This window comes from Mus musculus, chromosome 19, assembly GCF_000001635.26.
Source record: "Mus musculus strain C57BL/6J chromosome 19, GRCm38.p6 C57BL/6J".
Classification (NCBI taxonomy): domain Eukaryota; kingdom Metazoa; phylum Chordata; class Mammalia; order Rodentia; family Muridae; genus Mus; species Mus musculus.
The window spans coordinates 29,772,572-29,787,672 of record NC_000085.6 but is presented as its reverse complement, the minus strand read 5'-3'; the positions used below and the strand labels follow the sequence as shown (position 1 = coordinate 29,787,672).

The window sequence follows — 15,101 nt, the reverse complement described above, 5'->3', positions numbered from 1 at the left end:
AGATTTTATCTGAATTTTTTAGAACTTTATTTATTTTTGTTTGTTTGCTTGCTTGCTTGCTTGAGATAGAGTATCTCTGTGTAGCCCTTGCCATCCTGCAACTCACTCTGTAGACCAGCCTGGCCTCCGTTTCAAAGACCTGCCTACCTCTGCTTCCTAAGTGCTAGGATTAAAGGCATGTACCACCACCACCAGGCCTAAAATTTTTTTATAATTACTGTTTACATAATAAATACAGTCCTAAAAATCAGTAGTTGGTCTAGGCTTTAAAACTTAGCAAGGTCAGTATAATGTTTTCTTTTCTGGGGTAAATATATTCTTACTGACTTTTTTTTTTTCCCTTTTTTTTTTTTTTTTTTTTTGTCAGATCAATCTTAGGGTCAATAACACTTGCTACCTCTGAACCACATCCTTAGGGCTATTGTAAATGTTTTTAGTCATTTCAGATTCATTAAGATGATTTGTGAACAGTCAGGCAAACTGCTGAGATACTAATTTTAAGCATTAGACCAGTATCTCAATGAATTAAGAAAAATATTTTAAAAGACACATTTGCATTGAGATTGAAAAGGAATTCTGGAGTTATAAATTCTTTTTACAGTTCAGTCAGAAGTCAAGTTTTACATTGTTCATTCATATTCCTATTAATATTTTCTTTCATTAGTATTGATAAGTAATTAATGTTACAGAATTAGTTAGATCACTTTGTAAAAACACATTAAAATGAACCCTTCATCCATTCATGATCTATTATTGCTAGGCAGCTGATTTCCTTGGGCCTTATAATTCCTTATTCTCAGCCCATATAATTGCTATATATTATAATACCCCGCTTGTTAATTATTTTCCCAAAGTATTTACGTATCAAAAATCTTCTTTCTCAAGATGTTTTTAGATCATTGTACATTTTCTCATACATTAATAAACAATATGAGAACTATTTTAAATAAAACTGTCTATTAAACAATTAGTGTTTCAGTCCTTAGTTTGAATGCTTCAAGCTTGTATTTTTAAAGGTAGAAGAGGTACTGTCCCTCAGTGGATTTTATATGAAAGAGTTAGAATCTTGTATGGAAAAGATAAAACTCAAACATGGCAAAGAAAGGTTTGAGTAAATATTTTGTATGTGGACAGCAAAAGAAGTTCTACTGAGGTACTAGTTGGAAGGGTGCGTTGCCTATCCAGAAGGTTTGACCTTGTGAATTGACTTATTCTTCTCCAAGGCACTTGAGAGAAAAGACAACGATAGCAGTTACATCTAGAGGCTACTATGGATTGGAGGAGGAGAAGGGAACTGCATGTCCTTCAACAAGGCGTCGGTCAACACCTCGAAGTTTGGCAGGTTTGACAAGTGGAGTTTTTGAATCTATAATGGTTCAAGTTTTGAGACAGGAAGAACAGCTGAGAGCAAAAGAAGAAAAAAGGTAAATGTTAACATGTTAACTGTTCAGATTTACAAAAATTACTTTAAAAAAGAATAGCTCCATTACATGCCAATAGCACAGTTTTGGTCCCATTTTAACAGGATTCCGTATTTAGTAGTAGTGCACTGTCAACAAAATATGAATTGTTAATGGATCACAGTGAAATTTGTTTTAAAGTATATTTTAAATTATAAAACAATTATTTTGACTCTATACAAAAATAATTTTTAGAAAAGATTTTCTAATTTTCTAGAAATCTTCTCAGGGGAACTTAAAATCACAGCAATTTTTTTGTTTGTTTGTTTGTTTTGATTTTTTGGAGACAAGGTTTCTCTGTGTAGCCCTGGCTGTCCTGGAACTCACTTTGTTCACCAGGCTGGCCTCGAACTCAGAAATCCTCCTGCCTCAGCCTCCCAAGTGCTGGGATTAAAGGCGTGCGCCACCACCGGCTAGCAATTTTTATATAGACTTGTAGTTTTAGAATGGAATCTCACACCTTTATATTACTACTAACTCTAGAAATAATGACATTTAAGAATGACGTAGGGGCTGGAATGATGGTTCAGTAAGTAGTTAAAAGCTCTCGCTCATCTGGCAGAAGACATGGGTTTAATTCCCAAGGTCCTACCTACATGGTAGCTCACAGCTCTCTAACTGTAATCCCAGGGAATCAGACACCTTCTTTTGGCCTCTAAAAGTACCAGGCATACACATAATACACAGACATAAAACAACCAGACACATAAAATAAAAAATTAAAGTTTGAAAAATAGAATGACATAAATCCACCTCTGCCATTTCCTCATTTATTAACTTCTTGGCTAACTGCTTGTTTTAGACTCTTCAGGAAGGAGTCTTGTACTCAATTAGCGGGTTCCTTTTGTGCCCAGGAGCATAGATGACATTATATAAAGTTTTATTTGTAACAAAAGTAAAAATAGAGCCCCAAGAGGTAAGTGAAACTCATTTCTGTAACTGAGTAGTGATTGTACACCAAATCAAATCTCACCATGTACTAGGAATCTTTGATGGTATAAGTAGGATTTGCTAGGGCTAGCTGAAGGCAACTTAAACCATTTTGTTGCTCTTATACTAATAAATGTAACTTGCTAATTGTAGGGTTCATACTCAGTCATGATACTTTCAGCAATCTTAACTTTTTTAGCAGTGATTCATTTCAGACACAACTATGGATACATCCCCACTCCCACCCCCACTTGTACAGAGCACCAGAAAGTTTTTCTCTATAGGAAATAGGGATATTTAGAAAGAATTAAAGTTAACCTGACAGTAGTGCTTAAATTGATTGAAATGGAATAACCAAAAAAAATGGCAGGCTGGTGGAAGACAGTGCCTCTGTTACTAGTTACCAAGAGCAGAGGGAGATGAGCTTGCTCTGGGAAGGCCTAACAGACCTAACCTTATACCTTCCTTGATAGAAGTAGAGCGCGGGCACAGCTGGGTGTGTAGCACTTGCGTTTAATCCCAGTACTCAGGACTCAGGCAGGTGGCCCTCTGTGAGTTTGAGGCCAGCCATAAATGACACTATACTTAGAAGGAATTTACTAAGCCAGGCTTAGCTCTCAACATGTATAGTCAATATGTAGCCTGAGTCACAGAAAATAGTTTGCCCAAAGTCACATAGTATACTACCCTGTGGTTTGCAGAAAAGTCAGAATAGCAAAGAAACTAAGTTTAAAAATGAGAAGAAACACAGAACTTGTCTAAAAATAAAGATATTGAGATGATGACAAACATTTAGCATTCAAGTGTGAATATAGAGTGAGAAGCTAGAAATTTTCTTTCAGCCTTAACATGAATTTATGTGTACTCTTGCCACAAATAAACAGAGGAGAACAAGCCATGCACCCCCACACCCAACTCCCATTTATTTTCTTATTTAATTGTAAGAATTCTTTATATACTCAAGATGCAAGTCATTTGCCAGACAGATATGACTGGCAGAGGCTTCTTCAAAACTGTGGCGTGTCTTTCTGTTTCCAGTGTATGTCAAGAAGAAAGTTTTACCTTTGATGTTCACTGGATTTTTTTAAAAAATTCTACACTTATTGTGAACTGTATAAAAAACTAGACAACTGGGGTTATGACATTTTTTTCCTCCTGAAATTTCTAAGTTTATGAATACATTTATTATATAATTGAAGTTAAACTTTTGTGTGTAGTGTGAGAATAGTATAAAACTAATACTTTTCTTACTGGTAATCAGCTTTACCAATATCAACAAAACCAACCTATTATTTTTCCACTGAATTCTTTGTGCATCTTTATTGAAATTAATAGAATAAGTATTTGTGTGTCATTCTGAATTCACTTATCTATAAATACATTTACGCTATTTCTGCTTAATTTGATGACTATTTGATTCTGTTACTGAGTACTATTTGAACTCAAATTTATAGTGTAAGCTTTAAAATTAGATAACGAGAGTCTTCCAACTGTAGTTTTTATGATTTTCACATTTGTCTGTATCATGATCTTTACTTTTCCATGTAGTTTTAGAATAATTATAAGTTCCTATACAAAAAAAACATCTGAGGGGATCTTGATTAATACTACACAGGAATTACTGATTAGTTTTTGGTAATTGTTTTCTCTAATTTCTCTCCATAGTATTTTGTATTATAAGTCATTTTAACTTGTAATTATGTAGAAATTTATAGTGATGTAGTGTAGTGACCTTTATTTCTTAATTCTGTCAGATTACACTTCATCTAGTGTAAAATGTTGCTACATACATGTAATTTTTAATTAGGAAAATTAACTTTTATTGTACCAATTAGCTGGGCATGGTGGTGTACATGTGTAGCCTCAGCACGTGGAAGAAAATGGTAGGAAGATTAGGAATTCAAGTCATCCTTGGCTGTACTGGGAGTTTAAGGGTCAACATGGTATGTGTTGGTCTGTGTATGATCCTGTCTCATAAAACCAAATTTGGGCTAGGGAGAAGGCTTAGTGGGTAAAGTGCTTGCTGGTGAAGCATTAGACCTGAGTTTGATCCCTATTACCTCTATAAAAAGCTGGGTGTGGCAGCACACATCCAGTACTAGGAGGCAGAAACGGGAGGACACCCTGGCTGTGCTACCCAGTCAGTCTAAGCAGTTGGTGAGCTCCAAGCTCAGTGGGAGACACTGTTTCAGAAAGATAAGTTGGAAAGTGATAGAGGAAGTCACATGATATCAATCTCTAATTACACTAAGCACATACTCCCCTGCACACATCTGCACATACGCATGCATGCACACATTCAGGTACAAACACACACATGCACACAAGCTTTTAATTTTTAAAAAGGAAAACAAGAAAGGAAAATTGTAGTATACTAACAACTATAGTGACTTTAGTGATAGTGTTTGTTGTCAGCTGTTTGGGTTGATATAAGCAAAAAAGCTCTTTCATTAAATGTGTACTTAGGTAGAATATTTTCCCACTAGCATTTCATGTTTTTATTCAATAAGAGACCCTTTCTTCATAAAATGAGGTGAGGTACCTGGTTCAATGGCATATGCCTTTAGTTCCAACACTTGAAAAGCAGAGACAGGTGGATCTCTATGAGTTACAGCCCACCCTATTCTACATAGAGAGTTCACAGACAGAAGGACTGCATAGTGAGACCCTGTATCAGACATATCAAACAAACAAACAAAACCAAAACAACAAATAGGATGGAGCACAGTAAGAGAAAGCAGTCAACATTAACTTTGCTTTCACAGTTATACAGGCATATCACACACACACACAATATGTTGTACATATTAAATGATCAGTTTGGTGTTTGAGTATTTTATTAAATACTATAGTATATATGTCCATTGAGAATGTTGCCCTGTAGTTTTCTTTTTTGTTGTTGTCCTTTTATTAGTTTTGATATCAGAGTAAACTGGCTTTGTAAAAATGAATTTGGAAGCATTCTTCCCTGCTGCTTTATGGAATTGTTTGAGGGAGTAGTTTTTGGTACTCAGGAAGGAGTTATGAAAAATTCTTTTGAAAGTATGACATCGCCCATTGAAGGGTTCAACTCAAGCCAAGGAAGGAGCCAAAAGAGTAAAATATATACTTTCTGATCAGTTCTCAGAGGTCTCCATTGACTGAACTGAAGGGCACCAAGAAGATGAGGTTGTCTGTCGATAATCTATACAAGAAAGAGTGGGGTAAATATAGAGGCAAACAAAAGATACTTGGTACAGTATCTTTAAATTGTTCCTATCTAAAACTAATTACAAATGTACAGGCTTACTTCTTACGACTCAGCATTACTGCAGGGCCTTTTTTGATGAATGATATTACCATATATTGAATTGTACAGGTTAGAAATCTGGAATTCATTCTAGAAATGTTCATATTTCTTACATTCATTTTGAATACACCCCAAGATTATGCCAGTTTATTTCCCAAGTATCTTTTGTGTCTATATTTGTCTTTTGTTTTTTACTTCATCTAGCTCATTTATCTTACTTAACAAAGGAGATTGTTTCTTCATTGGTTTAACAGTATCTGTGCTCTACTCATTCTAGTGTGATTTACACATTAAACTGTATTGAGGGCTGGGGTATAACTGAGCTGGTAAATTTATACTTAGCTATCTTTAGGAAAATACCGACAGGACAGCTAGCAGTTTATGCTCATTGTTACAGAGAGGGCCTTATCAATATAATAAGTCAAGGACTTAGAAAATTGAGTTAGATTTAGTTAATTTATGGTTGCTAAAATAATCATAGCACTATACTAACCACTTCATTTTATTTCTCATGGTGACCTTGAACCATTAAAGGAAGAATGTATTTTGTAGACCTTATTTATTGAACAAAAAGCTATATGATTTTTTTTAATTTGTTACAAGGACATATTGGCTTTCCTTACATAAAATCTGTGAATCTAGAATCTAGGGGTGTGTGTGTGTGTGTGTGTGTGTGTGTGTGTGTATTTTGTTTTAGTTTCTTTATCTTATGGGACAAGTGCTGAGATCTTAGGCATGCACCATCTTACTCAGCCTAGAATATGTTATCATATAGTAGTTTTGATATCTTATTATATTAAAAATCCTCTCATGTTTACTTTTTATAAAACTTAATGTTTAGATTGCCAGAAATTGTATCCTTGAATATTCATTGTTTCACATACCTGTATGAACTAAATCATCTTTTGAGATTTGGAAATCACCATAATTAAAGCAGTAAGTAGTTTCTACATGTATGTAAAATAAAAATTCTGACTTTCTAATTTATGTTCAAATTCTCTAACAAAAATAGCAGTGATGTTTGACAGTTATCACCTTGAATCTTTATACCTTTCTACTCTTTTGCTAATTTTTTTTAAGATTTATGTATTTATTTTAGGTATGTAAGTATTCTATCTGCATGTACACCTGCATGCTAGAAGAGGGCATGGGATCACATTATAGAGGGTTGTGAGCCACCATGTTTTTGCTGTGAATTGAACTCAGGACCTCTGGTAGACCAGCCAGTGAGCTGAGCCATCTGAACCACTGAGCCATCTCTCTAGCCTGCCTTTTGCTAATTTCCCAGACAAATCCTGACGTTCCAGGTCAAATGCCAACAGCTTTATCTGCTCCTAACTATTCACATCTAAGGTGAGGGCATGCGACCAGGTATAGATTTCTTCAGTGGAACTGCTAAGACAAGAGACTATGTATCTTGGCAGAAGTGATAATAGGAGTTTCTGATTATTCTAGGTTCTTATTTTCAGAGGTGTGAAATACTACTATAAGTCTTAGTTTCCTAGAGAAGTACATAAATGTAATTTAGATTACTTTGTGCTTCTTTAGGGCTTCGGTAATTTTCCTACTAAACTTTAAATTCCTTTTTGGTTTTAACGTTGAGATTCTGTTGTTACCAGAGAAGTTAAAAACCTGGCTGATAAATTTGATAAGAGTAGTTAATATTCCTAAAATGTAATATATATTACTTATTTTAAAATGCAAATGCCTTAGCTCCCCTTTGTCATGCCTTCAGTTTGCTTCCATTGTAGTGTTTCCTTAATGTATAATTTTTAATGGAAGCTTCTGTGTTTTTACTGGATTAAAAACTCTTGAAAAGAGAGGTCTCTGTTTTTTCCTCCTTTATAATAAGCATTCACTAAAAGTTTGTAAAACTAGTGATACTTTCAAATGTGATCTTTTTTTTTTTAGTAAAGCCACTTACCATTAGCAATGTTCTTTCTAAATTATACATAGCTAAAATAACTAGAATTTCTGTTACTATTTCATACAGTAGCAGGTAAATGTAAGAAACAGGCCTCTAAGAAAATGAGAGCTTATCTGGAAAAAAGGCCAGTTGTTTTGTCTATTTGATTGTTTTTAAAATGAGCAATTGTGAACTTTATGATTCTTAGTCTTTTAATATTTCCCCAAACAGAAGGCTAAGAATCATGAGCTAACATTCTAAACCATGTACTGCTTTCTTTTATTTACTTATAGCAAACCAGTAGCCAACATCAAACTAAACGGAGAGAAACTTAAAGCAATCCCACTAAAATCAGGGACTAGACAAGGCTGCCCGCTCTCTCCCTACCTATTCAATATAGTGCTTGAAGTCCTAGCCAGAGCAATTAGAAAACAAAAGGAGATCAAAGGAATACAAATTGGAAAGGAAGAAGTCAAAATATCACTGTTTGCAGATGATATGATAGTATATATAAGTGACCCCAAAAACTCCACCAGAGAACTCCTAAACCTGATAAACAGCTTCAGTGAAGTAGCTGGATATAAAATTAACTCAAACAAATCAGTGGCCTTTCTCTATACAAAGGATAAACAGGCCGAGGGAAAAAAAAATTAGGGAAAAAACACCCTTCAAAATAGTCACAAATAACATAAAATACCTTGGTGTGACTCTAACTAAGGAAGTGAAAGATCTGTATGATAAGAACTTCAAGTCTCTGAAGAAAGAAATCAAAGAAGATCTCAGAAGATGGAAAGATCTCCCATGCTCATGGATTGGCAGGATTAATAAAATAAAACTGACTGTCTTGCCGAAAGCAATCTACAGATTCAATGCAATCCTCATCAAAATTCTAGCTCAATTCTTCACAGAGTTAAAAAGGGCAATTTGCAAATTCATCTGGAATAACAAATATCCTAGGACAGCAAAACTATTCTCAGCAATAAAAGAACCTCTGGTGGAATCACCATGCCTGACCTCAAGCTGTACTACAGAGCAATTGTGATTAAAAACTGCATGGTACTGGTACAGCGACAGACAGGTAGATCAATAGAATAGAATTGAAGACCCAGAAATGAACCCACACACACTATGGTCACTTGATCTTTGACAAAGGAGCTAAAACCATCCAGTGGAAAGAAGACAACATTTTCAACAAATGGTGCTGGTTCAACTATCAGTCAGCATGTTAGAATAATTCGAATTGATCCATTTTTATCTCCTTGTACAAAGCTCAAATCTAAGTGGATCAAGGAACTCCACATAAAAGGGACACTGAAATTTATAAAGGAAAACGTGGAGAAAAGCCTCGTAGATATGGGCACAGGGGGAAAATTCCTGAACAGAACAGCAGTGGCTTGTGCTGCAAGATCAAGAATTGACAAATGGGACCTCATAAAATTGTAAAGCTTCTGTAAGGCAAAGGACACTGTCAATAAGACAAAACAGCAACCAACAGATTGGGAAAAGATCTTTACCAATCCTAAATCAGATAGGGGGCTAATATCCAATATATATAAAGAACTCAAGAAGTTGGACTCCTTCCCAGCACTTGGGAGGCAGAGACAGGTGGATTTCTGAGTTCAAGGCCAGCCTGGTCTACAGAGTGAGTTCTAGGACAGCCAAGACTACAGAGAAACCCTGTCTCAAAAAAAAAAAAAAAAAAAAAAAAGGTTGGACTCCAGAAAACCAAATAATCCTATTAAAAAATGGGGTGCAGAGCTAAACAAAGAATTCTCAACTGAGGAATACTGAATGACTGAGAAGCACCTAAAAATAATTTCAACATCCTTAATCATCAGGGAAATGCAAATCAAAACAACCTTGAGATTCCACCTCACACCAGTCAGAGAGGCTAAGATAAAAAATTCATGTGACAGCAGATGCTGGCGAGAATGTGGAGAAAGAGGAACATTCCTCCATTGTTGATGGGATTGCAGGCTTGTACAACCACTCTGGAAATCAGTCTAGAGGTTCCTCAGAAAATTGGACATAATACTACCACAAGATCCAGAAATACCTCTCCTGGGCATATACTCAGAAGAAGTTCCAACTGGTAATAAGAACACATGCTCCACTATGTTCATAGCAGCCTTATTTATTATAGCCAGAAGCTGGAAAGAACCCAGATGTCCCTCAACAGAGGAATGGATACAGAAAATGTGGTACATTTACACAGTGGAGTACTACTCAGCTATTAAAAACAATGAATTCATGAAATTCTTAAAATGGATGGATCTGGAGGATAACATCTTAAGTGAGATAACCCAATCACAAAAGAACACACATGATGTACACTCAGTGATACGTGGATATTAGCCCAGAAGCTCAGAATACCCAAGATACAGTTTGCAAAACACATGAAACTCAAGAAGAAGGAAGATCAAAGTGTAGATACTTCTATCCTTAGAAGGGGGAACAAAATGCCCATGGAAGAAGTTACAGAGACAAAGTTTGGAGCAGAGACTGAAGGAATGACCATTCAGGACTTTAAGAACAGTCAGTATTTCTCAACTGTTTGAGCCCAGCTTCTTATTTTACTACTGTGTGTTTCAACTAACTTTTGATGACCTGGTTTTAAAAGTCTGTATCAGGAAAATATGGAAAGCTTCAGCCTGCCTGCCTGTCTTCTCCCCCCTTTGAGACTGTCTCAGTATGTACCTTTGACCGGTTAGTAACTTACTATGTAGATTTTGACTGCACTTGCTTCTGTTTCGCCAGTGCTGGGATTAAAGGTGTGAGCTACATTGTCTCAAAAAAGCAGGGGGTGGAGGGAGATGGTTCCAGTGTTTAAGAACACTGGCTGCTATTGTAGAGGACCCAGGTTCAATTCTCAGCACCCAAATGGAGAGGTCCACAACCCTCTGTAATTTTAGTTCCAGATAGGCAGTGCCACCTTCTGTCCTCCACAGGCATTAGGCACACATGAGGTTCATATTCATACAGGCAAAATACTCATATATATTAGATAAATTAAAAATTGGTACATACATTATCTCTAGAGCTCTAGATACCTAGGCTCTTCCATTTCCTATTTGCCACATTGTTGAGAATCAGTTGAAAGACTCCATAGTCCTATTTTTAAGCCCAGTATGTGGACTCAACAGAAGACAACCAGGAAGATTTCTGCAAGGTCAAGATTAGCCTGGAGTGTATAGTAAGGTCCAAGCCAACCTGGGCTGCATAAATGAGACCCTATATCGAACAAAGCAAGAAATCAAACAAACAAAAACCCATAGCAACTGTGTGCTCCTCCCCCTTCTATACCCTTCCTTAGTGAAGCCAAAGTCTTGAACTAGATTCTAGCATCCTTCCCTGAAAAAGTATAGTTCATGATGAGTAGCATTGTGAATAGAATCACCTAAGTAATTGCACATAGAGCATATCGAGCTGTCAGCATCGTATTTCAATTGCATGGTGGCTCTTCTAGGGACCTGACCTAACAGAATCTATATATTAGATTATCACTTAATTTCCTTCCAAGAGTAACCAATTGATGCTAACTTTAGTCTGCCAAGTAAATTCTACACTTAGACTCTCTTACACCGACCTGCTATGGAATTCTGAAGACATTTTCTCATCTTTCTATGTGTGTTCTTTAGTGTCTCCATTAGGTGAAGAGTTTCAGAAATGACCATGCCACTAACTTAATAACCAAAGGCACCTTAACACTGATTCAGCAACAATAGTCATAATTTTTTTTTCATCTGCTTACATTTCCTCTTTCATTCTTTTCCTAAGCACTGGTTACTTTTCTTGCCATCTCTTCAGAAACAGGTAATTTTCCTTTAACAGTACAAAGAATAATTCATTGATATTTATGTATTGCCTCTAGAATACCATGATTCTATTTTGTTCTCTTTCTCTACTTGGGGCTCATTATTATCACTGTCATTATCATTATTATCTTATCTATTCTAGTATTTAGTATTCCTTCATAGGAGTTGAGCATACTTGAAGTTCTAACATAACACCCAAATGGAAATTTTCACATCTGATGAAATTTACACTCAAATTTAAAAAGTTTATATGGGTTGCATTCAGTGCATGGGCTCATTAACATGCTATATTTGCATAAAACTACCTTCAGTCAACATATATATGATACATGTGGAATGTAAAAATTAATTTCATGATTAAATTTGGATTCCATCTTCAAGATACTTTAAGTATATGCAAAAACTATGAAATCCAAAACTTTTTGTCCCCAGCATTTCTATTAGAGATACTCAGCATGTGAATTCATTCTTTGGACAAAAACAAGGTGTTACACGTTTTGTTTTGTTTTGATTTGTTTTAATTGTGCTTTTCATTTCTTTTTATTTTATATGTATATTTCATTTGCATGTATTTATGTACAACATTTGTGTACCTGGTGCGTGTGGAGGCCAGAAGAGGCTGATCCCCTGGAGCTGAAGTTATAGACAGACATGTGTGAACTGCCATGTGGGAACTGGGAACTGGACCTGTGTATCTGCAAGATGAGCAACTACTCTTAATTGTTAAGCCATCTTGCCAGACATACAGTGTATGTATGTAAGACAGAGGACAACTTAATTACTAAGCCATGTCCCAGACCCTTATTTTGATTTTAAAATAGAAACTTATCATAAGTGCTGTTAAATTTTGCTTGTATGTACAGTTACATAGAGATCTCTGAATGTAGGATCTGAGAGGATTTAATAGCCAATAATTGATTTTACAGTGAGTTCATAGTGAAAGGTTGAAAAAGTTGATCAAACTCAGAGACGAGTCAACCACTCTTTGTACTTTTAGCTTTTTACTTTTACTTTTTATTGTTTTTACTAGTAAGTCAGCCACCTTTTTAAATGTTTGATATTCTAACATTTACAGGGTCTTACAACAGCCTTTTAAGTTTAATTCAATTTTATGGAAAATGAAAAAAAAATCTGTATATTTAACAGCAGAATTTTGAAGAGAAAATTCTGCTTGACCTAGTTTATAAGTCTAAAGAAACTTCATTTATTGTTAACAAATAAAATCTGTTAGATAAACAGGATCTTCAAATAATGACCTAGCTCATCTTTAGGTTTTAAATGTTTGATTTAAGAAATTTATTTATTTATTTAGTTAGTTAGTTTGTAGACTATAAAGTCATATAATACTGTTAAGGCTTCTAGTGAAAGAGAATAGTCCCAGGCTGGAGAAATGGCTTAGTGCTTACGAACCCTGGCTACTCTTCTAGAGCTCCTGAGTTCAGTTCCCAGCAACCACAAGGTGGCTCACAACCATCTAAAATGTGATCTGCTGCCTTCTTGGCATATAGGTGTACATATAGACAGAGCACACATATACATAAAATAAATAATAAATAACAAGATAATTTTAGGGAGGGGGGAGGGGAAACAGAGAAAGGGGGGGAGAGAAAACAGTCTCATTACAACTTATTTCCCAGATTCAGAATCAACTGTTTCGTGTCCTTTTTAGTATAATGATATATATTGATGCCTGTATGGAAAAAAAGAAAAAGAAAAGAAAAAGACTTAGTCCTATTGGAGCTCCTTCCATTGGTAGAAAAGTTGCATGTTCTACTTTTGTCTTGATCTTGACCTCTTCTGTCTCACCCTTTTGTTTTGTTTTGGTTATAGTTTGGGGGTTTTTTGTTTGTTTTTGTTATTGTTTTTGTTTTTTGAGATAGGATCTCCCTAAGTAACTCTGGCTGTCCTGGAACTCATTAGGTAGACCAGGCTGGCTTTGAACTCTCAGAGATGCACCAGCCTCTGCCGCCCTCATGCTTTGCCTGTATTGTTTTGTATTAATAGTTTAGCCATCTTATTTTAACACCAAACTAAACATTCTGTTTTGATGAATATATACCCATATGATTAACAGTTTATTTCTAAGCATTCTTGTATAATTTCTTTCTGTGGTCATTTTTTAAATACTCCATTAAAGTAGTTTCCTCTTCATTTGTTTCACTTCATTGATCTTTCTTTCCTTGCTACCTCTAATTGCTTTTAATCCCATTTAGTGTGTTTTCTTTTTAATCTGAAACATTTTAATTTTCATCAGTAAAAGTTCCAATTTTGTTTTTGACTTTTGGTTTTGGTTTTTGGTCTTGGGGTTTTGATTCCGAGACAGGGTTTCTCTGTGTAGCCCTGGCTGTCCTGGAACTCACTCTGTAGTCCAGGCTGGCCTAGAACTCAGAGATTTGCCTGACTCTGCCTCCCAAGTGCTGGTCTTAAAGGTGTGGGCCACCACCACCTGACATTGTTTTGTTGTTTATTTGTTTAAATACCTTTCAAGTTAAGTGAGTTTTGTTGTTAATGTTGTTTGATTTTGTTTTTTGTGTTTGAGACCAGCTCTCACTAGATAAAGATAGCCTTGGATAACATGGAATTCACTATCATAAACCAGACTAGATTTGAACTTGTAGCCTTTTGTCTTCAAGTACTGGAATTACACACTTGTGCCACACACACCTAGTTTAAGTGAACTCCTTGACCATGCCATATAGCTTCAATAGCTATCACAGTGTCTGGTGATTCTAACATCAGTATCAGTACTTGTTAATTTTTTTGAGAATTACATGCTATGTAGTTTATTTACCCTGACTCCTCCCTTTAATTCCTACCAACTTTACCTCTACTAAGCTTTCCCCTCATTTTCCTGTCTTCTCTCTCCTTTCAAAATAACCTGTTGAGTCCCTGCTGCCCATGTGTATACTGCTGGGTATGTCAGCAGCCAGTAGAGCATGGCCAACCTACCAGGGGCCACACCCTTTAACAAAACTGACTCTTCCTCCCCGTGTCCCCATCACTTGTCTGTTGCTTATCAGTTATGGGTAGTGCTTCTGAATCCTCTCCCCTCCATGCTAAAATGTTGACTAGCTTGATCTTGTATGGGCCTTTGCCAGCAGTCACAGCTCTATGAATTCATAAATACAACATTCCTGTATTCTGGTCTCCCTTACCCCTCACTCTTACTGTCGCTCTTTCCAACCCTTCTTCTTCTACAGTGGTTCCTGAGTATTGGGGTGGGGGTGTTATATAGTGTGCTAATTATGGGTGAGCATTCCATTGACAACATGTTCTCTGCACTTTGACTATGAATTCCTGTGTTTGCTGTCATCCACTGCTCATCGCTAATGAGGTCTGATAACAGTGCTAACCTGTGGGCAGAGAGTGATGGATTTAGAAGGCAGTTTGATTGACTTTGTCCATTTAGCAGAATAAGTATAGGTTCATTCTTGGGACCTGTGAATTCCCCAACCATGGGTCCTTGGCCAAATTGGCGGTACCACACCTGCATTTTTCTCCTGTGGAGCAGGCTTTAATAAACCCAACCAGAAAGGAGCTGTTTATCCCCATACTTGTATCACCAGTGGACCCATGAGAATGTCTCGCCATAGTTATCATTCACAGGTCCTCAGCTGGGGGAGAATGTTGACTTGTTTACCCAGCAGCCTACATAACACCTTCCAGTACTGTGTAAGCCTGCAGGAGAGAAGCACTCTGCT

At 36.2% G+C, this 15,101-nt stretch overlaps 1 protein-coding gene across 13 annotated transcripts in view; it reads left to right on the top strand.

Annotated features, from left to right (window-relative positions):
• Positions 1-15,101, top strand: part of 9930021J03Rik (RIKEN cDNA 9930021J03 gene) — a 92,147-nt gene that overhangs the window by 18,876 nt on the left and 58,170 nt on the right. For 3 of the 13 annotated variants that reach the window (XM_006527070.4, XM_017318196.2, NM_172836.3), the window contains one exon: positions 1,224-1,424. The exons of the other annotated variants lie outside the window; for them this stretch is intronic. In XM_006527070.4, coding sequence (XP_006527133.1) covers positions 1,224-1,424 — 201 coding nt within the window. The remainder of the gene's footprint in view (positions 1-1,223; positions 1,425-15,101) is intronic. 13 annotated transcript variants of the gene reach the window in all.